This window comes from Mercenaria mercenaria, chromosome 17 (genome assembly GCF_021730395.1).
Source record: "Mercenaria mercenaria strain notata chromosome 17, MADL_Memer_1, whole genome shotgun sequence".
Lineage (NCBI taxonomy): Eukaryota > Metazoa > Mollusca > Bivalvia > Venerida > Veneridae > Mercenaria > Mercenaria mercenaria.
This window is the reverse complement of record NC_069377.1, coordinates 11,241,375-11,265,288: the sequence shown is the minus strand read 5'-3', so window position 1 is coordinate 11,265,288 and position 23,914 is coordinate 11,241,375. Positions and strand designations below refer to the sequence as shown.

The window sequence follows — 23,914 nt, the reverse complement described above, 5'->3', positions numbered from 1 at the left end:
GGGGATATTCATAGTTGCAAAATGACTGAGTGTATTATATTTACTCTGTTTGTCTCCAAAATACCCCATCCGTCCACATCTAGAGCAAGCAAAAATGATATTATTTAACTTCAAAATGATTATTTATCAACTCCTGGTTTCACTGTATTTTAATTGTATTACAGGATGTTTATTATACATACAGTAAGTCTAGTTTGTCCAAAGAATTATATTACCATTATAAAAGGTAAACAATAATACGTTCAGTAAGTCTAGTCTGTCCAAAGAATTATATTTCCTATATAAAATCAAAGAGCTATAAAAATAAATGTATTTTTATACTTCTTTGATAAAATGTTAACGATTATACGTTCAGTAAGTTTAAATTGTCCAAAGAATTATATTTCCTATATAAAATGTGAACGAACAAAATAAATAATTTTAATGATTTTTTTTTTTTTTTTTTTTTTTTTTTGTTCATTGTTTCAGCTAATGTTATCAGTGGCATAGCTCGACGAGGGTAATGTAGCTCGACCTGCAAATAATGTTCAGACACGTAAATGAAATATCAAGGGAGAGCACAACTACGTACCTCCTAGCAATTAAAAGCTGAACTAGTTACGCCCCTTTATATTAAAGAAACGCACGATTGGAATGATAACGAGCATTTTCGTAAAAGTCAAAGTTATATCTTTTTCGGAAGAATAAAATTGTAGTTTTCAATGGGAAAGGTAGGAATTTATTTGTTTTCTTCTACGTGAGTAAACTAACTTACAGACTGGCACGAATAATTCAAATGATTCACAATTATATCTTTAAATGCTAATGGCAACCAACAAGAGATAAATTAAATTTAGTTACCATTTATAGTCCGATATAGAATAATCAGTTTTATAAATTGCTTAGATGATAACGCGGGCCCATACATAGTATCGGGCCATACCAAGCTTGTAATCTGTTTGAACTGACATACCACAGTAAGTTGTCCATTCAAAATAGCCCGATAATAATATTCGGTTTCTCAGTTGACAAACTTTTAAGCAATAGATTTTTGTTGATTTTTAAGTATCATGTACAGTCTCGTCATGTGAATAATTTGATTTGTAGGTGATGCATTACGTAAAAGTCGGAATTGAGTATATGTTCTCTGTTCGGTTCTGAGAGGGACTAAAACCTGCGTGTCGCGGTATCAGTTTAAGTGGCAGAATTTCCCCTAAAATGCTTATTGTTATTTTTGTAATCACTTGCTTGTTTTTAGTTGAAGTTGTTAAGGCGAGTATTATTGGTTGAAAGGGGTGTTTACTGAAAATGTACAAATTCACTGCGCGTACATTATGAACTAGAACATCCTGACTTATCTGTATTTAAAGTAAACATACTAAAAGAGGTGAAATTAAAACGTATCAAAGTCTTTCAAAAATCGACAGAAATATCAATCCTACTAAGAAGTATATTGTTTTACTATATAGGTCAAAAATCTTAAACTGCCCAAGCGTTACTATAATAAACGCTTAGTGTGTAAATATGCACGCTAAGCGTGCGAATTTTCGCGCTTACCGCCTGGATGTATAAACATACGCGTTCCCGCTTAAGGGTGTAAATCTATACTGCTATCATTTTTACTCACCATAAGGCAAAGCACAAAAGATATGTTATTATCTGTATACTGTGGTAAAAATTTCGAGTACTTCAAATAAACGTTTCGGTTCTGAATCCAAACCCTATCAAATGAGGTTACAAATCTAATAAGAAAATCGAAATCTGAATACCTATCAAAACTCACCGATAAAATGAACTCTGATAATACAACAGCTAAAGAATGGTTTAAATTGGCCAAACAGGTAACCAAAAAGGATTCCTCAAAATCTATCCCGAACTTGGTAAGTGGCAATGCTCAAGCTTCAAGTGATGTAGACAAAGCAAACTTATTAAATCAATATTTCTGTTCCCAGTCATCCATAGACGATACAGGTCATGAGTTACTAAATATCCCTGTCAGCAGATGCTCACTTCAGGACATATCTATATCAGTCCAAGACGTGATTGACAGTATAAATTCAATCGACCCCGGAAAGGCATGCGGCCCAGATTTGGTCAGTCCCCGTCTTATTCGGGAGGGATCCAGTGTTCTTGCTGAACCCCTGTCCATCTACTTCAACAAGCTCCTTCAGCAATCTTTCTTTCCTTCTTCTTGGAAACTTGCTAATGTCACGCCAATATTCAAGAAGTCCGACCCATCCAATCCGTCCAACTATCGCCCTGTCTCGCTCTTAAGCTGCATAGGCAAACTTATGGAACGCTGTATTCACAAGCACATCTACAATTACATTGTTGCAAATAACCTCCTAACTCCGAATCAGTCTGGTTTCATAAAAGGTGATTCAACGGTTAACCAGCTGACCTTCTTTTACAATGAAATATGTCAAGCACTGGATGAGGGCAAGGAAGTGCGCGCGGTGTTTTGTGACATATCAAAAGCCTTCGATAGAGTCTGGCATCGGAGTCTTCTTCACAAACTTTCTTCTTTTGGAATTCAGGGAAAGCTCCTAGAGTGGTTCTCGTCATACCTTTCGGGCCGTCGGCAACGAGTTGTCATTTCAAATACTTCTTCGTCCTGGCGTACCATTTCCGCTGGCGTTCCTCAGGGTTCAATTCTTGGACCTCTTTTGTTTCTAATCTATATAAACGATATTGTAAATGATCTCCAGGCCAATATCCGGCTGTTTGCCGATGATACTACACTTTACATAACTGTTGATTCCCCGAATGCATCCGCTGTTGTCCTTAATTCTGATCTTCGTAAAGTAACAAATTGGGCAAGATCATGGCTTGTGGATTTTAACCCCAAAAAAACTGAAACTTGTCTATTCTCTAGGAAGAGAGATCGTGCAAACCACCCCCGTCTAATCATGGATTACGTCCCTATTTCTTCTGTTAAAACTCACAAACATCTTGGTATTTCATTTTCCGAGGACGCTAAGTGGAAGGAGCATATATCTTCGTCTGTAAATAAAGCCTGGCAGAGGTTAGGCATAATGCGATCACTGAAATTTATCTTGTCACGTTCCAGTCTGGAAAGAATGTACTTTTCATTCGTTAGGCCTCTTCTTGAGTACGGAGATGTTATATGGGACAATTGTTTTGTAGAATCAAAAAATGATATAGATGCCGTTCAAAACGAGGCTGCGAGGATCGTTACTGGTGCGACCAAACTATGCAATATTCAAACTATGCTGTCTGAGCTTCGGTGGGAGACCCTTCCAATAAGGCGTAAGAAAAACAGGCTCGTTCTATTCTACAAAATGACAAACGGTCTTACTCCTCATTATCTCAGTAGTTTGATTCCTGAAAACAACCAAAATCGATATCCTTTAAGGAATTCCGATAACATACCTACGATACCATCTAGAACGCAACTTTATAACTCTTCCTTTTTGCCAGCAACTATTCGTGACTGGAATTCTCTCCCGTCTGATGTTCGAAATTGTAACACTCTTCACACCTTCAAAACCAAAATCTCGAAACAACAAACAACGTCTCCCACCCTTTTTAACGTTGGAACACGTAAAAACCAGATATTTCATACTCGTCTACGCCTCGGTTGCAGCTCTTTAAATTTTGACCTTCACTGGAAAATATTACCGACACCGCTCTCTGCAAATGCGGAGCCCCTGAGACTGTTTCCCATTTCTTGCTTCAATGTCCCCTTTACACCATGCATAGACAAGAAAACCTTGGCAATCTCCCATGTGCAAAAACAGTTAGCAATCTCCTTTATGGAGATGAGCACCTCACGTTCGAACAAAACAGTCAGGTGTTTCTAAAAGTGCAAAGCTTTATATCTTCTTCTAAACGATTCGGTTAATGTATTTGTTTTTTGGACTGATGTCAAGAGCTGTGTGAGCCCCTCCTTTCTCTTATTTTCTTTTCTATCGATTTTATCGTTCTAACTCATTTCTCACATTAAATTTTCATTTGATTGTAGTAACGTGACATATACACATGTTTAAAAGAGTCCGTATTCTTAGGTTATTTCTCAAGACGCTCTACCTCAAACAACTTCCCAACTCTTGAAACATTATTCAAGAATAAATTGAATTACCTGTTACAATGTTCATAAATGTCATACTGATCGTAACCTTGTACATTTATTGTTGTAAATCTGTTTATTGGAAAGGAATTTACATAAGCTATCAGCTTGTTTTCCAATCCATTTATTTGACATGTAAAAGTTTGTTGTACATGTTATGTGGATGTTGCTTAAAAATAATAAAATATTGTTTAAACTAAACCCTATCAAAGGGTCGTTCGGGCTTTAATCAAATGTTATATGATTGCGTGTTTTAAAATAATTATAAAAGCCGGAAATATGTTATATTACCAAGATTTCATGCAGAAAGATCACGTGTTTTAAAATGCAATGGATTTTTTTTTCAAATATAGGTAGTTTACGCAAAAAAGAGATTATATATTTTTACCGAATCTGGGATATTTCCATACAGTGCTCGACGGATATAGTGCTCGACGGACAGCCCACGTGAGAATCAATGATATCGCAATAATAACATTTACTCTTGCAACTCAAGTGTACATGAGTGTCTTGTTTTATTTATTACATGTTTATAAGTAAGTGTAGTTTGTCCAAAGAATTATATTTCCTATATAAAATGTAAACAAACATATTAAATAGTTTTAATAGTTTATTTTTGTTAAAGGTTTCAGCCAATTATATCAGTGGCATAGCTCCACGAATGTAATGTAGCTCGACCTGCAAATCTACAAATACTTTTTAGACACGTACATGTTTAGAATATAAACGAACATATCAAGGGAGATCACAACTACGTACCTCCTAGCAGTTAAAAGCTGAAGTAGTTACGCCCCTTTATATTAAAGAAACGCATGATTGGACTGATAACGGGCATTTTCGGAAAAGTCAAGTCTAATATATTTTTCTTTGGAAAGAATAAAATTGTAGTTTTCAATGGGGAAGGTAAGAATTTATTTGTTTTCTTCTACGCGAGTAAATTATGTTAGTGACTAGAGCGGATAATTCAAATTATTTACAATTATATTTATTTTAAAATCAATACTAACAATGCGAGATAATTAAGAGATGTGTTACTATTTATAGTCCGGTATGTAATAATCAATTTTATAAAGTGTAATTATGATAAAGCTTTTAATCTGTCTGTATCAGTGTATACAGCCATGTATTAAGTATCCATTATGATTTGTGTATGTATAGTATTTTTTGTTTGTAATGGCCAAATTGTTTGCAGATTATGCCAATAAACTTGAAACTTGAAACTTGTTTGAACTGGCATAGCATAGAAAGTAAGACCGGTTATCATTTTAGGTTTCCGAACTGACACACTTTAAAGTTTTAAGCAATAGAGTTTTAAAGTACCAGTGTTAATAATAAGAATTTCATACATTATTATTATTTTATTATTATACCAGATTTATATAGCGCCCTTTTAATGATCAATTTCACGTTCAAAGGCGCTTTACGAAGTTCAAATGCAGCCACACAGGGCGCATAATTCACCCTCTACTACAGAGCGATCTGACCAGAGGGACAGAGTGAGACAAAGCCCCCACGACAGAGAGATCAGAAATCAGATATAGGCTTGTCCGGCTAACTTAGCCTAGCTCGTTGCGAATAGACAGCCTGTTTTTTTTAACGTGCCCAGTGTATAGCACTGATACACGGCAAGGATTGCCTGGGTCCCTGACCAGTACACCTCTTAAATTGTTGAGTGGGAAACACTGAAAAGCGTTTCTGAAAATTCCCGAGCTGCCGGGGATCGAACCCCCGACCTCAGGATTGGAAGGCCAGTGAGCAAACCACTGAGCTATCCGTCCACATTGTATTACGTATGTTCTGTTCTGTTCTAATCTTATCGTGATTATAACCTGCGTGTCATGATAACAGTGACAGAAGTGACAGAATTTCCCCTAAAATGTGTTTTATACGGTGTTATGTTTGGACAACCGTGACTTTTTAGTGAATACTGTACCGCGATGCACGATGGTACGATGACGAAAACGCGACGGTGCGATGGTACGATGGTGAAAACGCGATGGTGCGACGATGAAATCGCGATGGTACGATGGGGTAATGTCGATGTGATATCGCGTTTTCATCATCGTACCATCGCGTTTTCACCATCGTACCATGGCATTTTCATCATCGTACCTTCGAGTTTTCACCATCGTACCATCACGTTCAGTCCAGATATATGAAGCAATAATGTTTATAATTTTCTGATTAGAAACAAAAACTGAGCGAACGGACGAACACATTTAGTATAATAATTTGTTATACACATGTTATGTAAATGTATCAATAACATTTTGATAAATGTTTTAGTTTGTTTTTTTAAAAACAACTTCCGTACTATTGACATCAGTTCGCAGTTTTGACCTACTTAAAGAACCAATAAAAGTTGTAAATCCATAATTCTTCAATCAATAAAAACAGCGGGACTGGACAGAAATGAATACATGGCTGAAATTAATATACTGTTTCATTACATTTCAACACGGTATAGTATGAATACTGTCTCTAATGGCTTTTACCGGAAAGGCAACTGTAGATGGGAGGTATTTTACCTGAATGATAAAACGAATCTTGGAACACTAAAGCGTAACTATCTATGAGTATGAATAATGCTGTTGACGGTCGTGGTGAGATCTCCGCAAACTCTACTGTACTTGCGGATTGATTTCAATCGATTGATTAAACTAATAGTAATGTATGAAAGCGTTTGATGTGACTTTGAATCACAAAATGCCGTCTGTTTGCTGGTATATCTACCGACAAAAATGCAGTATTAACTTAAAACTGCACAGGAATATTCGAACTCTTTTGTAAAGCGTCATAATTTTGCCAAAAAGTAATGCATTTTTTAGCGAGACTAGTATTGGAGTGTCACGCGGAACAGTTATAGTGATTTTATTGAAACTTCACATGGTTCAAGAGTACATTGCAAGAAGGCATTGTAGTATGAACAAATAACTATATTACTTCTTTATCTATACTTCGATCCAACATTTTCAATACATAAAATCCCCTCCAACGCCGACAATCTTTTTAAAAGATATTTCTTGTTTCAAGCGTAAACCATTTAGATTTGCAATCTAAACAGTAAGCTATAATTTACTCTTATATTTCCATTATGAAAACTTGTGTGAGGTTAAAGGTTTTTGAAACAGTCTCGCAAATCAAGCATTTGTCCCTACGTCTTTATTTACCGAATTGTCTTAGTATATTCTAAAGTTATGAAAAATCAGGGTTTAATCAAATTTTATATTATAGACAAAAATATCCAAATGTACAGAAACCTCAAAACACGTTTTAGAAACGGATACATCTATTATCATTCCATGTAATCGTTTTCAGCGTTCCGGTAGCGGTAAAGGTTGCGGATGTGGTATAGGATGTGGGTGCGGGTGTTGTGGAGGTGTTAAATTCTGTCTCATACTGTTCAACACCATTTTTCTGGTATGTACATGTTTTAATTTGTTGAGTTTTATATAATTATGTAGGATATTTAGAATATTTATTACGAATTTCAGACTTAATTAATAGATTATAGATACCTAAATGCACGACCCCTTCCCACCAACCTTCCACGCCGACGCCCCCTCCCCCAATCCCCAAAACACAATTTTACATCTAAAGTGCATTTTGTAATTAAAAGCTAAAGTGCGTTTTGAAACGAACTTTTGGCGATGCAAGCGTTTAGATGCAACATCCTAGTATATTTAACCGATACTTTTAGCTGGAAGTATCCTTTAATGATTTAAGCCATCTGTATAGTAAGCACGAAATCAATTTGTTCTTGCTGCTCAAGTTGTGAAGCTGCAGATATATATGGTAGCATTCTTTATATGAACGCGATATATATGGTAGCATTCTGTATATGAACGCCATATATATGGTAGCATTCTTTATATGAACGCGATATATTTGGTAGCATTCTTTATATGAACGCGATATATATGGTAGCATTCTTTATATGAACGCGATATATATGGTAGCATTCTTTATATCAACGCGAGATATATGGTAGCATTCTTTATATGAACGCGATATATTTGGTAGCATTCCTTATATGAACGCGATATATATGGTAGCATTCTTTATATGAACGCGATATATATAGTAGCATTCTTTATATCAACGCGATATATATGGTTGCATTCTTTATATGAATGCGATATACATGTATATGGTAGCATTCTTTATATCAAAGCGATTTGTCTTACCCTTTCAGATTTCAAGTGCTGCGTTAGTTGCTTTTGGTATATGGGCTAAGGTGGAGAAAAATTTCGTCAGTTTGCAGAATTTGGTAGACTATGGGACAGGTGACAGGACCCTACGCAACACTGGCTCGGTGTTGATAGGATTTGGGTTCTTTTTCGTGATTGTCAGTGCTTTTGGATGTCTTGCTGTGTGCCGAGCTCAAAAGAAGTATTTAATCATTTTGGTAAATAAAAACTTTTCATGTACAAGTGAGCATGGTATTTTGTCATTTTTTGCTGTCGAAAACAAAAGGCATAGCTAATTGTATTTAAAACGTAATGTGAACCTAGATTTGAAAAGATTTTTTTCATTTTTATATGTTCAGGTTTGCTTGGTTTTCGTTCTCTACTGGTACTGTGATGTTGATATAATTGATATTTGTTTTGAATTTATGTATTTTCAGTATACTCTCCTTCTTTTTGTGATATTATGCTGCGGCATTGCTGTTGCTGTTGCCTATGGTGTCTTCAAAGGAAAGGTAAGAAACTAATTGTGACACTTGGCATTTTAAGCGTCTCTTTTAAAGATGTTTGATGAAAAACAAAATCTTCTCACAATATAAAAATGATACTTGAGAAATTGAAAAAACCCGCTTTAAGGTAGATAGATATAAAGAATTATTTATGTATAAAATGTATGTTTAATTAACAGACAAAGACTTATTAAAGAAAATATTATAAATTGGTTTGATGTAAACATATGTTTAAAACAGGGCTACATTCTGTTTCCTGTCTAAATTGATATAAATAAACTAGAACTGCAGAAAAGACATAGACACTGTTTAGAACTATATACTGGTAGAACAGAACCATTTCTGTTTTACTATATGCTGATCATTATAGGTCTAGGATTGGTGTAATGTGAATACCATGAAAGAAAATAAGATAAGAAAAGTGATACTGTAAACTTTAGAGGCCATTCATAGTCTCAAGTCTCAGGTTATTTTAGATGTGGTCAAGACAAATATGTATATTTAAACATAGAGTTAGATAACCGCTAAGAATTAGATTATAATATCACAACCGAAATTTGCTTACTTTACATATTTGATCAAACGAGTGGCTGAAATAAAATGTGTAGTGAATTGCTTTTTAAGGCAACTGTATGACACGGGTGTTCACATTGATTTAATGCTTGCAGATAGATAGTGACCTGGCGGATGCCCTCAACAAAACAGTTAATGAGTATGAACAGGGAACTGACCTTGCAACAGACTGGGATTATATGCAAACTTGGGTTTGTGACATACTTTGTTTAAAACTGCAACTGCATTTTGACTTTTACGTATGCTTTAAGCAGCTATTTTACTACAACAAATATTTGAACGTTCGTTTTACATATATATTTTACAATCACAATTGTTTTAACGTTGGAGATATTTCTCTAATTTTAAAAGCTAGAAGGAAAGATAAGAATATGACAAAATAACCAGTTTTATACAAAATAATCAGTATTTACAGAGGTTGTAGAAATGATTAAATAGTTTAAAGAAACGCAAGTTGAAGACATGATGCGGAGAAATGGGAGTACAGTGTTTCAAACTCGCCAAAGTTTCCAAAATGTTCTCAAATTTATTATTTTCATTTTTACATATGACCACCAAATGGCCATATCTATATTATTATTTCATATGTTAAGATAAACTGTAATTTTGTTTGCTGCCTGTGTAATAGTAAATGCATTTCTACCATTGCTTTGTAGATGAAATGCTGTGGATCGGCTGGACCTAAAGATTACACAAATGTAAAGTTCCATGATAAAGTAAGTATAGTCTTTTTCTTTCACATTGTAAACATATTCGAAATACTTATAATGATTTAGTGTTTTCGGGTTGCATCCTAATTGCAAATATCTAAATTGTCTTTACATTGCAATGATCTAATTAACGCTATTGTCAAAGACATACTTAATGTTGTTATTATTTCTTGCCCTGTGGTATCATAGAGTACATTTAATGTTTCTCGTTGTTGGTGCATTTTCTGGTTCTTCGGATCATGAAGTGATAATTTACTGTAGTAGAACTCCGCTTAAGCAGAGGACGAGGGATGTTGCACATTTCAGAATCTGTCTGCTGTTATATTGCTTGATTTCGTTCTGTTCTTCCAAAGAATCTTCTTGCAGATTTTATTAAATAAAAAATTTCTGTTTATGACGGTGCTAGGGGACGTGGGGGTTTGTTTTATAGCAATGATGAGTTAACCAGGCTGAACGATGTTAAATCTGAACCGTGATGTAAAACATCTTTGTATAAGACCCCGTGCTAGTAGGGGACGTGAGGGATGTTGCTCTTTTCATTACCTCTTATGAACAGACTATGTCAAACCGAGTCTGCTATTAGTTTGTTTGGTTGTATTCTATGCCTGCAAAGGATCTTCCGTTACATATTTTATTGATTTAATAAAATAGTTTATTGCGCATCAATTCATATACGACATTCGAGAACAACTAATAATGCAACATCACTTTCCTTTTAACATGTATTTTTCACTTGAAATTATTCTTATCCGAAATTTAGTCACTTGTTTATTTTGCACGTGCAGATGAGGTATGTTAAGGTTTCCATGTATAGTATCAGTTTTAAGCTTGGCTGTTTAGAATATGCATCATATGAACACTGTCGCAAGTAAGATGCACGTTCCAGTAACTTGTTTTTGTTTTTTAATAACTGTAAACTTCATTTATAAAATATAAGATTTTAGAATTAAATATAAGAAAACTTTTCTTTCAGGAGATGCACGTCCCCAACACATGCTGTGTTTTGACCAACAGTGACCCGAAACACCCGAACCCTGAGAACGAAAAGAGATGTCAACAAGATGCATACATGTATCAACTAGGAAATATCACATCATCTCAAACTCTTCACACAATCGTAAATATATCATATGTTGATTATTGTCTTAAAGGCGAATGTATACCTTTTCAAGTTAATTTTATATGAAAATTACGCTCAAACCTGTCACAATGCAGAAAGAACTTTCAAAAATTTAACTACTGTTGAGAAAGATATGGCAGTTTGAAATTAAAGAATTGTGCTGACTATGGTGCGATCATTTTAGTATTATTGACGCTATTCACACAATGCTTTTACAATTACTTATATGGCATAGATAAATGACCTGAGTTTTAGATGTAAAATTTAAAAATTGCTTTAGTTCTAGCTAGAGAATTTTAGAGAAAACCATTGCCGCAACTGATCTAAATTCATTCGTCTGCTAGGATATTCACAATAGCTGCCTCTTTCAATCCTTTGTAGGCATTCAAAGTTCTTATTACTTGAAAAGTGTGTAACGTGAATGTATTGGTTGTTTTTAGGGATGCTACGAAAGTCTTGGAGATTTTATAGCCTCTAAGCTCGGGATAATTATTGGTGTCGGTGTTGCAATATCTACGCTGCAGGTAAACTACATCATGTATTCTAAAAAAATGTAAGAACCAAGAGGTCGGCACCAACCGTGCCTTTGGTAACAAATGGACCTCCAGAGTCCAAAGTAACCAAATAATTGATATTTTGCAGCAAAGCAGTAAAGAATACCTACATTTTTCTCAGTATATGGTGAATTTTCACCTTTAGTCTGCTGGTGGCGAGTGATTCTGCGTCTGCGACCAGTGCAGACCAAGATCAGCGGGAACGTCGTGCAGTCTGATCATGGTCTTCATTATCGCTTGTGAGTCAGTAAATTTTCTTTGACCACCCTTTCAAATAAAATATGGCATTGCCTAAATTGAATGATGGACCAGTCCATTTTAGAAATTAAGCAAGGTAAAGGTGAAAGAGAGAGGTAAGCGTTAAGAACTACCGGTATCACAAATGTTCATTAAGAATCAGTTGTCTGTTGAAATGTCCATACATTGTATACAAACTTTTCACATACAGTACGACATGTTACATCACCACTTCTAGGGTACAAGAATTTGAGTATGGTAAAAAATAGCCTTAATACAGTGTATCATGTTGCACCAAATCTATAAAACTTCTTTCTGTAAAAGGTGTTTAAGAAAACATTTTAAAGCGCTAAGGAAAATGTAATATAAAAAGTGCATTATGTAGCCATATATATAGATTTCACTTACAATTTTACGTATTACGACTGTTCATGCTACACCAACTAAAAGCAAAACAAATCCTTTTATGAGTTATTAAACTTCAAAATAAATATGTCGCATATGCTCTATGTCCTAAGGAGAAGTGTAAGTTAACATAGTCTGTGGAGGATGAAAAATGCGTTGTGTACAACTTGAATCATTATATCTTGGATTTAAAATGGCCGCCGTAATTTTACATGTTTATGACATAAACAGTGGTTAAGACATCATATTCTGCAGAACATATCTGTACATAATTATTACGATATGTACAACAATAATATACAAATCATTGAAATTTATTGTGAATTGTTTATATTAAAAGCTAAAGTATTTACTTACTAGCTGCAACTAATGTCTATATTCTTTATATTCTGTATTTATATATTTATTATTTTTGTATATTCAGATTCTTGGTATCTGTCTGGCAATCGGACTATGCATCAACGACGATTACAGAAGGTTTTAAGCATGGTTAAGACGATCCAGCATAAACATCATTATTCCTGCGCACGCAGCTTTCATAGGAATTTTATGCATTAAAGAAGAGAGGATAATTCGTCACTGCTAAAAGACCTTTTATAAAATAACTTAGGACCTTACATGTACCATAAGCGCTTATGACTATAAACATTTTTACTCAATACAATATGGCTAGTTCAGAGTTAGTGAGCGCATGTAACTAATGTTAACTAAATTCTGTGATATTTGTCATCTTACCTTTTGCGCTGCCCAGCAAGAATTTAGTTGTGCCCTAAACTCGGCAACAATGTACAAGTAAAGTATAACGGTGTGTAGGTTTGTTCATTGAACTCAGCTACGAATAAGTCTCAATATAAGTTTGAATTGTGTTAACACTGAACTCAGTGATAAGTTTGTTCTTTGTTAACACTGAACTCGACGAGGAATAAGTCTCAATATAGGTTTGTTCTGTATTAACACTGAACTTGGTGATCAGTTTGTTCTGTGTAAACACTGAGCCCGACGAGGAATAAGCCTCAATATAAGTTTGTTCTTTATTAACACTGAACTCGGCTAGGAATAAGTCTCACTTACAAATGAAGTATATTAATGTATAAGTTTGTTCTGTGTAAATACTGAACTCGGCTAGGCAGGTTTAGGCGCAGTTGAAGCATATGTTATGTGTTAACACTTATTTCGGCAAAGAATAAGTTTATATTACAATACTTTATTTTATAGACTAGAGAGAAGTAGTAGTGAACGCTTAACTATGCTAGGAATAAGTTTCATCTAAATAGGAAATATGACAGGATGTGAATACGTTTTGTATCATCACTAAGCTCGACTAGGAACAAACCTCAGATATACTAGTAGTTATGTCTCCCACCACACAGTGGTGTGGGAGACACATTGATTTACTCCTGTCTGTGTCTGTGTCTGTCAATCACAAATCTTGTCCGCACTCTAACTCAAATATTTCTCATCCGATATTCACCACACTTGAACAAAATGTGTTTGTCAACTTCCTCAGCCAAGTTCGATAACTAGCGAAATCGGCCCAGGTTCAAAATGAAGTATGTTTTGGCTAAGATATATTTTGCATTTTATGAATATCTTTGTGAATTTACTGCTTTGCACTGTTTAAAGAACAGCAATGTAGAGAGTTTCCTATTACGCAACTGTTGTACAAGTTTCAAGTTATAGTTTTATAGTTTTTTTTAGAAATCTCGTTATCTTGTTATCCTTAAAAATGGCCCTTAGATGTGAAGACCTAATTTTGGCGGCCATATTTGAATGTTCTGGAGAAATTGTGACATTTCTGTGTCAATTCTTTGACACTTCATTCAGATACTTTAGATCATTATTTGTAATTTGAAATATACCGATAAGGTGTAGTTTTTACTCTAGTTTATGTTTATGTAAATAGTTTTTGATAACATTCATTCTATTTCTTGCATTTGTTGAGAAGAGTTTTGCATATTTGGGAAAGTATTACTGACTAATCAGATAGCAGCATTTTTAATGCTTGTCAGTTAATATGGGCTTATCAGTTACTTCTTTGTTCTTCAAGTTGGACTGGATTGGAAATTATATGGAATATAGAGCCAATTTTAGGATACTTTAGCCTTTATATTTATTGCAGAAATAAAATTTAACTTTGAAGTTTTATCATACTTTTTGTTGTCTCAGAATATACTGGAACTTGTTTGAATTTAATCTTGAACAGTTGCGGAAATTTCTGACAATATTTACACAATTTTTATGCTAAGGAAATTGCAGAATTTGTGTATCATTTGAATTGTAGAATTTGTAGTTACGAATGTTTGTTTATGAGTGAAATTTAGATTTTAATAGATTTATAAAACTAGACTTATCTTATCTTTTCATTTCATTAGTATTGACTTAGTTACAATCAAAGTGGTGCGATGATAAAAAAGCTTTGAAATAACGCAGGAAGTGGATTTATAAAGAATCCTAGCTTTTCCTTCAAATAAATAAGCCAGTCGTGTCGGTCATTCTGAACATATAACCCCAGAACCCGAGTGTAGTAAGACATTTTGAAAGAAATATAATTTAGATCCTCGTCGGAATATTTTCCTTTAAGCCTGTGGTAATCAGTGTTTTAGAGGAACCTGGTTTACGACAGTACACAAGTTTGTTCTGTGTCAACAGTAACTCAGCTAAAAATTGGTCTAAAGAACACATGAAGTATAATAAATACTGTATGCAAGTTTGTTATGTGCCAACAGTAACTCGTATAGAATTTGGTCTCGGATAGAAATGAAGAATGAAAATATACACGTTTGTTCTGTCTCAACAGTAACTCGGCTAAGAATTGGTCTCGGGTATAAATAAAGTATACTAGTATAAAAGTGTGTTCTGTGTCAACACGAAGCTCGACTAGGAATAAGCATCAAGTATAACTGAAACATAATGGTATATACAGTGAAAGTTTGATTTGTAAAACACTAAGTTCTGTTCAGATGTAATTAGAGTATGCCAGTACTAGTTTGTAAGTTTGTCCTGTGTCGTGTTTGCAGAAACAATTTAATAAAAAAAACAACATTAAAACAGAAACCTTTCTTTATCAAAACTTGATCGCAAGGTTTTGAAATATTGCCATCTTTTTAAATTTGGTGTGTAAAATAGGCATATCTTTTCTCAATGATCACATTACTAACACATTCTTCTCACAAAGTCTATTGTTCATGCATTTTCTTCATTTTGCAAAGTGGTCCTCTGGATTTCATACTCTGTTGATAACCCCTGATGGCTTACTATTGGAGACAATTTTGACACAGTGTTCGAGTCGAACCCAGACCGCCTGGCCGCATTGTAAGGTATATAAATACATCAAGGCTATTTTTAATGGCTTTTACCATTTGTAACCTTAGCATGATCATAGTGCAGTAGTACATTAGCATGGTGTATACCAAAATAAGTCACTGTTGCCATTTACCACAACCACCTGTCTATTCCCATCAAAGATAGGATTTTGTTTGTAGATTTTGGCCTGTGTTCAATTCATTTGTTTGACTTTTCTCTGCAAGAACGGTAAATATTATATTCTTTTACTGTATATAAAAGAAAATTTAAGCCTAGAACTGGAGGTCTTTTAAGTATTTTAAAATAAGAAGCATTAATATTTAATTATACATGTATGTATAGCTGTTTAAGATTTAATTTCCTGTTTTGTGTTTGTGAATCAAAAAGAAAAAACAAAACTTTGATTTCATCTTATGATTTTGCTGTTTGCAAGACAAATTGTTGGCAATTTTATAACTAAACATAAAACTTTTTTGGTGAAAACTTGAAACTTATCATAAATTGAATTTATAATACGAAAACAGAAACATAGTCAAATTTGTTTGAAGTTAATTTTACGATTGTTAAATACTGAAAAATGAAAAAAGTATGGTATCTAAAAATTCTATAACTGAAGTGGTCTTCATTGTTACAAGAAATGAAGGTGATCCTCCTTGTGTGCTTAGTCGCCGCTGCACGTGCAAACTTTCTGGATACGGTTGGTCATGCCCTAAGCGGTGCGGCTCACACAGTTGGTGATGGTGTTGTGGACGCTGCAAAAACTGCTGCAGGTGGTGTTGTTGATGCGGCACAGACTGTTGGTCATGGTGTAGAGACAGCTGCGCATGCCGTGGCTGGAGTACTCCCAGATGTTGCTTCTACTCTTGGTAATGAACACAATAATCATGTGCTCACCAGTAAACGGGAACACTTGACTCTTAAGACTGCTAGCTAAAGTGCCGCTTAAAACATTTGCAGAGTATTTTAACTTATGCACACAAATCATCTGCAAATACAAACTACTATTTGGCTCTCAAAAACATATATGAAATATTAATTCTAAAAAGAGGTATTTTTAAAGCATAGATCACAATTTAAAGTTTTACAGTACTCTTCTCATTAACAACAGTAACTGAGCTTGTATGTACCGCATGTAAAGGTGTTAATAGTAGGAATGATACTTGTGATCAAATATTTAAGAATTCCGCTAATCCGTTGCTCAGATGAAGCACGCTTTCACAGAATAAATATTTATATTTTGTATTTAAAATTCTCTAGTTATCGGGTTTAAATATGAATTTCTAGGATCAACATTTAAAGATGTTTGGAACGTTGCTAAGGATCCTCTTAAACAAGCTGGGGAACAGCTATTGAAGGAAGCCGCTACATTTGCCCTGGAACAAGGGGTAACCATGGCTCTGGATGCCCTCGCAGCAGGAAAGCGTGATGTTCCGTAAGAGTTAATTAGGCTTTAATGTTTTTTCGGTTGATAGGTTAAATTATTTACATATTTAATGCTTGCCAAACCCACTCACAAACAGTAACTCATTCAATATGTGAAGATGAAACAGGTTAGTAAAAGATGGTCACTGGATATATTTAAGGATTTGGTTGATCTAAGACTTTATGCTACATGAGACATTTACCGGCTATATAATATTTGTCATATCTTTTAGACCCGCCCGCTTAGCTCAAAAGGGAGAGAGCAGATCTACGGATCGCGGGGTCGTGAGTCCGATCCATAGGCGAGGCGTATGATGTTCTCTGTGAAGATTTGATAAAAGACATTGTGTCTGAAATCATTCGTCCTCCATCTCTGATTCAAGTGTGGAAGTTGGCAGTTACTTGCGGAGAACAAGTTTGCACTGGTACAGAATCCAGGAACACTGGTTAGGTTAACTGCCGGCCGTTACATAACTGAAATGTTGTTGAAAGACGGCGTTAAACCCAAAACAAAATTGTCATATCTTTTATGCGTTTTCTTCGGTTTCAGAGACAGAGAGGTCCTTAAAGCATACATGGCAGCTGTGATTCAAGATGAATACCAGAAATGGTTGAAGGACACAGAGAACCAGGTATTGGGCTCAAAGGATGAGTTGATGAAAACAATGGGCAGGTTCAGATTCCAAGACATGCCAGAGGAGCTGAAGAACTACGTAGCCGAATATGCTAAAGCCAAAATGGAAGGCAAATCAGACCAGTTCATAGTGAAGCAAGCAGCAACAGCTTATCAGAATGCTCTGGAATGTAAGTACAGCTTATCTATTAAGGAATGCACGCGATTATTTGAAATCAGCTAGCACTTCATTTATCTCACTATCTTATATATTTCTTATTGTAAAGTGGATAAAAATACTGCGAATATCGCAGATAAAGAGTTTGTATGAATCTTTTTATGTGTAGAACGCAACCAAAGAGTTATAACAGGTACGGTTTTCGCCGAGTCTGTCCGCGGACTACTGAAATGTGCAATATCCCTCACGTCTCCAGCACAGGCTTTAACGCAACGTAAGTATACTTTTTACGGACTCAATGATCCCAGCTGACCAGTGAATTAACAACACTGAGTCTGGTGGAGACATTTCACGGCGGCCATAGGGCAATTAAAGACTGTTATTGTGATAGTTAATTCAATCTGTATGATAGTCCTTCAGACATATGGGACGTATCCAAGAAAGTCAACTAATGTATCTTTAGTTTTATCGATATTTGGGTAACAGCATTATAACAAATGATATTGAAATTGGTTTGTTTTTATTTTTACAGCTCTTAAAGACCGCCTCACCAACAGAGTTCAATCAACAATCGCAAGTCTGGCAACTGCACATTAAGTATTAAACACTTATGTAGAAAAGTGGTAAAAACTAGTCTTTTGTTTTCTCTTTGTTGTTCTTTTCGCCCTGAAACGCTTCACGCCGCTGGCCTTTAGCCTCCATTGTTAGTTTAAACAATATTTTATTATTTTTTTTAAGCAACATACACATAACATGTACAACAAATTTTTACATGTCAAATACATGGATTGGAAAACAAGCTGATAGCTTATGTAAATTCCTTTCCAAAAAGGATCCTAACTAGCCTCCATTGTTTTAATAGTTATATATTATATTATTCTAACACTACCCGATTTATAAGAAGATTGAAACTGTGTGTTTTAACAATGAATTTCTTTTGAATAAATGAGCAGCACCATGGGAAAACCAACATAGTGCATTTGCGACCAGCATGGATACAGACCAGCCTGCGCATCCGCGCAGTCTAGTTAGGATCCATGTTGTTCGCTTTCAAAGCCTATTGCAATAAGAGAAACCATTAGCGAACAGCATGGATCCTGATCAGACTGCGCGGATATGCAGGCTGGTCTGGATCCATACTGGCTGCAAACGCACTATGTTGGTTTTCTCATGGTGCGGCTCAAATCATTGTCTGCCGTTCAGATGCGTATTATTGTATCATTCGGGCTGCACCCTCGTGCATCTAATCTCCACACTATGATTTTATTCCACGGTAAACGACTTTCGGGTATACATTATTTATTAAACAGTTGAATAAAATCTCATCTCAAAATAATGGTACCAAATTTATGTGTCATCCTATTCTATAAATGTTAAATAACTAGGCCTGCTTGAAGAACTAACATCATGTTTAATCATTCTAATAGTATTCTGCGAAAGAACAAGTGCATATTGTGTATTAACTTTTGCAATGTCAAATTTTAATTTTTGTCTAAATTGAGAACGTCATCCTGTCCTTACCACTGCACCGATTTTAAAGCGATACATCTCTTATTGTAATTCACAAGCTAATAGACACGAAGTAGAGCAACAAACACTTAAGACATAGTGGCCCGATAGTACTAAGACATGTTATATCGGATGCGGTTCTCATTTGAGTTGCGCCGTATAAAGATGAGTTCACTGACAAACTGAAACAATTCAAGAACTGAAACAATTCAACCAAAGCCGTGTATTTCTCAGATGATATACATTTAATGATACACATTTAAACTTTTGCAATCTTTGGGATTGATTGTTGTCCAAATTGATAACGTTATCCTGCCCTAAGCGCCCGAGCAATTAGGCAGAGAAACATCGGTAACTGTACTTCACAGACTTAATACACAGATGAATTTTCATTACAGTAGAGCCACAAGCACTTAAGTCATTGTGGCCATATCACATTAAGGCTTGTACTATCGTATCCGGTTCGCACAAGCGTTGAGCCGTATTAAGATGACTTCTTTTACAGAATGAAACAATTCAACCAACGCCAAATATATTTTAAAGGTCATGTATATTGACATTTGCAATGGAATATATTATTTCTTATCTAAATTGAGACCCCCATCCTGTCTTTACCACTGAATCATTCAGAAACGATGCAGCTCTAATGGTAGTTCACAAGCTTAGGGGGCAAGGGACAGTAAATTGGAAATTCCACGAATCTGCGTTGATACCAGTGAAAAAAAATCATTAAAAATCTACTTTTGAGAAATTCCCGGGAAGTAGTGAGCGGATGTATTGCATGTATTTAGCACTTCGTCATATGTTATTTTTAGCCTGCCGATTCCTTTGTTTCTATGATAAAAACGAGTAAAACTCCGGTTTAAGGACACTAAATTTTGAGGCAAAAAATGGCCCAAAAGGTACACCTTGCGCGACCTGTACCACGTTCTCTGCAAATCACAGACCTAAACACATGTATAATTTTAAAGCATGTGACCAGACAAAAATACTGGTTTGTCTTTATCGTTTACTTTTTCACCAAATTTGAGCTTAATCTGGATGGATGTATGACCGTTTCTATTTCGACTTAATTCCGTTACCTCAGGTTAGATTTTAGACCCGGTCGTTTACATGGAGCTTTGGAAATCGATTCAAGTATTTATTTATTTTACACAATAATTACTCGTACGCAGGAATCATTAGTTCTATAAACACCATAAATAACCAGTTGAATATAAATGCCTTTAAAATGCATCTACCTATTTAATTTAAAGAACGTACCCGGGATAAATACGAAACTGGCCTCTGCCACTTTAATACACAGGCCTAGTTTCATTGTAATAGAGCGACAAGCAGTTTAGATACAACATGGTCAATTGATTCACTGTCAGTTTCATGTTTTTGAAAGGGGTATATAGATCTTGCGCAATTAAGTTCTACAAATGAGTGAAATTATGGAAAGTAAACCAAATAACCCAGTGCTAGAATGATACGCGTATACATAAAGTGCGGCATATCTTATTGGTATATTACCCGTATAATCAAGTCATAGTATCGTTAGATGCAAGATTCAGTAATTTGTACATTACCAATAATGTTGATTAACAGTATGACCGCACGTGGAATGCACTGTTTCTGTATTAAATATCAGTGTATGTAAGGTAAGTCGAAAAAAATCTGTTAACTGGGCTCCTGAACAGTATCATGACAACGAGCTCCTACGACTTCTACAAACAAACCAGTTTGATGATCAGGGTATCATTGTGAACCTAAAGAGAAGACCTTTCCACCAGTATGTTACATTTGGCATTTGAATACAGTTAAGCGATAGTAAACCGGCAACAAATTCTGATAAGAACGAATCAAATGTCAGTTGGACAGATGCGGAAGAATCTTTCGTCATATTGACAGATGCTTGAATATCTAAGCAAGTAACTTGCAAAATACATGTCTACGCGGATCATTGTGACTGAACATAAGCTCCACCATTTCAATTTACAACATGTTTTTACATTCTAGACACACTTTCATAGCATATCCTTTCCATAGCCGTAACGTAATAAAACGTATAAGCCTCTGGTGGCCCTTTCACGCTGCCGTAGAATCAACATTTATAATACGAAATTCATTTTGAAAATATTTCTGAAATGCCTAGGTCTGCAGCTCCAAAATACAAAAAATATCTGATATCCGAGGCAAAAACAGACATTTTTAGACAACGTAAAAAAGACACTATGAACGATTTGACGAAGTTCCAAAAATCTTCATACATTGTATACCCGTAACGGACCCCTATGGGATTCGTGTTTTTTCCGAGTGCAAATAATAATTTTAATACACAGATATATTTTCATTGCAATATAGAAACAAATACTAAAATTACTAAGGCTTGTAATACCGTATCCGGTTGTGGTGTTTTCCAGACACAATCTTTGGCGGTTTATGATCGGTGTTAAGACCCTTTTCATCAACATTATACATCAACATTATACACTAAATGAGGCTTTGCAATAAGATGGTATTTCAGCAAAATGTTGTTTAGAGCATCAAAGTACTTGTCAATAGCCTCCCTTGTAGCACTTTCTGGCTCTAGCCATCTCTAAACTTCTTGGCTTCTTGATGTTCAGTTCCGGCCACTTATGAATAAACTGATATAACCATCTGTCAGTTAAAAGGATGATTTCTGTCCCTTAAACCTAAATTCACAGCATAGTCAGATGCCAAATTAATAGTCTATTGCCTGTTGTAACCGTATCCCACTTCAGCCATAGTCTGTAAATGTCTTGTTAAAAATGTTTCTCGCTCCTGTGAAAACAATGTTAGGGCCCCAGTGGTTACACAGTCAACATCAATCCTTCCTTGTAGCCTGTCAAACAAACTTTCTGCATCACAAGACCAGTACGGACCTCTGACACCTTCCCTTGTCTGAAAAATAAACAAAGATAGAGTCTATAAACATAGCTATATGAATCAATTAAATTCCAATTAACAAGACGTCAAAATATAATGTGAAGCATAGAGGGTCTATTCTGTCACGATATAAATGGTGAACAGTATACTTAAGAAACGTTACGGTATAGGTTTTTGGCCCTGGTATAAGCATAATTCAGCAGACACAAGTAAACAAGCACACTTAAAGCGGCATGCCTCCAGATCGTTCGACAACAAAATATATATATATATTTTTAGATATCTTGAATTAAATGCTTCAAAACTTAATTACTGACAAACTTTATTTTTCGGATACACATGAGAATTTGCTGTTTTTACTACTTTTTACGTCAACTGATTCACTGTCCGTTTCATGTTTCTGAAAGAGGCATATAGATCTCGCGCAATTAAGTTCTAAAAATGAAATTTAAACAGAAACCAGCTTTAATTTAGACCTCTGTGGCCATGCCAAGTGAAAGATAATACTGTTCAAAAACCTGTCCGTCATTACGCGACAGGACGAGATGGCTCCCACGCTGGTTCCTTTATCGTTTTTAAGGCCTTGATAGCTTCGTTTGCGAATATTGGTATAATCGCTGTCAGGGCCGAAAATCAATTACTTAAAACTATTGAGTGACTACACAAAGACTACACGATAATAGACATGTAATTGGTTACACTTACTAGTGGATCGAAAGCCAAAAATAGTGACTAATTAATGTACAAAAATAGATTCACGAGCGTATAAATCAATTTAGATTATTTGCCTCGTTTGATTATATATTTTAGTGCATCGCGCTTTAAATAACATGTGTAAACAAATGCAAGATGTGCCTACATTCAACTGTGTGAACAATAAAGCTATTTTCATGTTTGTTTACCTGGCAGAATTCGCATATGTGTAACGTTGTACATATATCTTATACGACTATACCCCCAGCAGTGTCTTCTTACGGTTTAAGTGGACACTTTAAAGCCCTGCTCCGCTGCTATTCAAATTCTTTTGTGTGTATGCAACCCATGATTACAAATGAATAGGAAACAGTTAACGGCCACGTGCCACACTTTAGCACGCATAACCACAGGTATTTCATACAGAATTTAATATAGAATAGACTCTATTTTGACAGGCGCCACTGTTCATAGCCAGGATTTTCATGCTTTTTCAGTGACAATTCAAGGTTAAAAGGTAGGACGGGAGCAGGGCTTTAAAAATAGAACTGTCTTGTATGAACGCACCCTATCAATTAACTACCTGCACGTGAAATTCGTGAACAAAGTCATAAACTGTGCCTAACGCAAAGAATGTCTATTTTCAAGGTGATTAGATTTTGGCTATCTTCTGTTAAAGCCCTGCTCCGCGGCTATTCAAATTCTTTTGTGTGTATGCAACCCATGATTACAATAGGTAACAGTTAACGGTCACGTGCCACACTTTAGCACGCAAAACCACAGGTATTTCATATAGAATTTTATATAAAATAGACACTATTTTGACAGGCGTCACTATTCATAGTCAGGATTTTCATGCTTTTTCGGTGACAATTCAAGGTTAAAAGGTAGGACGGGAGCAGGGATTTAAAGGTATAAATATTTCAGAATTGCAATGTAA

The 23,914-nt window shown here is 35.2% G+C and overlaps 2 protein-coding genes across 3 annotated transcripts; both read left to right on the top strand.

Annotated features, from left to right (window-relative positions):
• The first annotated feature begins 686 nt into the window (after window positions 1-686).
• LOC123536399 (tetraspanin-6-like) lies at window positions 687-14,710 on the top strand. 2 transcript variants are annotated; one of them, XM_053529029.1, is made up of 9 exons: window positions 687-710; window positions 7,388-7,489; window positions 8,265-8,477; window positions 8,697-8,771; window positions 9,434-9,529; window positions 9,995-10,054; window positions 11,022-11,165; window positions 11,609-11,692; window positions 12,789-14,710. In XM_053529029.1, exons 1-9 carry the CDS (start codon window positions 702-704, stop codon window positions 12,846-12,848), a joined length of 843 nt encoding a protein of 280 aa, XP_053385004.1. In that variant the 5' UTR covers window positions 687-701; the 3' UTR covers window positions 12,849-14,710. The 2 variants fall into 2 exon arrangements, with proteins under 2 accessions (XP_053385004.1, XP_045175498.2); XM_045319563.2 differs by lacking the exon at window positions 687-710 and adding an exon at window positions 4,876-4,972.
• A 1,163-nt stretch (window positions 14,711-15,873) lies between these two features.
• Window positions 15,874-18,521, top strand: LOC123536895 (uncharacterized). Its single transcript, XM_045320389.2, has 5 exons — window positions 15,874-15,895; window positions 16,303-16,533; window positions 16,952-17,099; window positions 17,640-17,893; window positions 18,413-18,521. Exons 2-5 carry the CDS (start codon window positions 16,305-16,307, stop codon window positions 18,475-18,477), a joined length of 696 nt encoding a protein of 231 aa, XP_045176324.2. The 5' UTR covers window positions 15,874-15,895; window positions 16,303-16,304; the 3' UTR covers window positions 18,478-18,521.
• Window positions 18,522-23,914: the final 5,393 nt, after the last annotated feature.

Bases quoted from the DNA above. Each gene is read 5' to 3' on its own strand.
- LOC123536399 (XM_053529029.1), top strand. The intron at 8,478-8,696 runs GTAAATAAAAAC...ATGTATTTTCAG, and splicing joins AGAAGTATTTAATCATTTTG to TATACTCTCCTTCTTTTTGT. The intron at 9,530-9,994 runs GTTTGTGACATA...ATTGCTTTGTAG, and splicing joins GGGATTATATGCAAACTTGG to ATGAAATGCTGTGGATCGGC.
- LOC123536895 (XM_045320389.2), top strand. From the start codon at position 16,305: ATGAAGGTGATCCTCCTTGTGTGCTTAGTCGCCGCTGCACGTGCAAAC. The intron at 16,534-16,951 runs GTAATGAACACA...ATGAATTTCTAG, and splicing joins AGATGTTGCTTCTACTCTTG to GATCAACATTTAAAGATGTT. The intron at 17,100-17,639 runs GTAAGAGTTAAT...CTTCGGTTTCAG, and splicing joins GCAGGAAAGCGTGATGTTCC to AGACAGAGAGGTCCTTAAAG.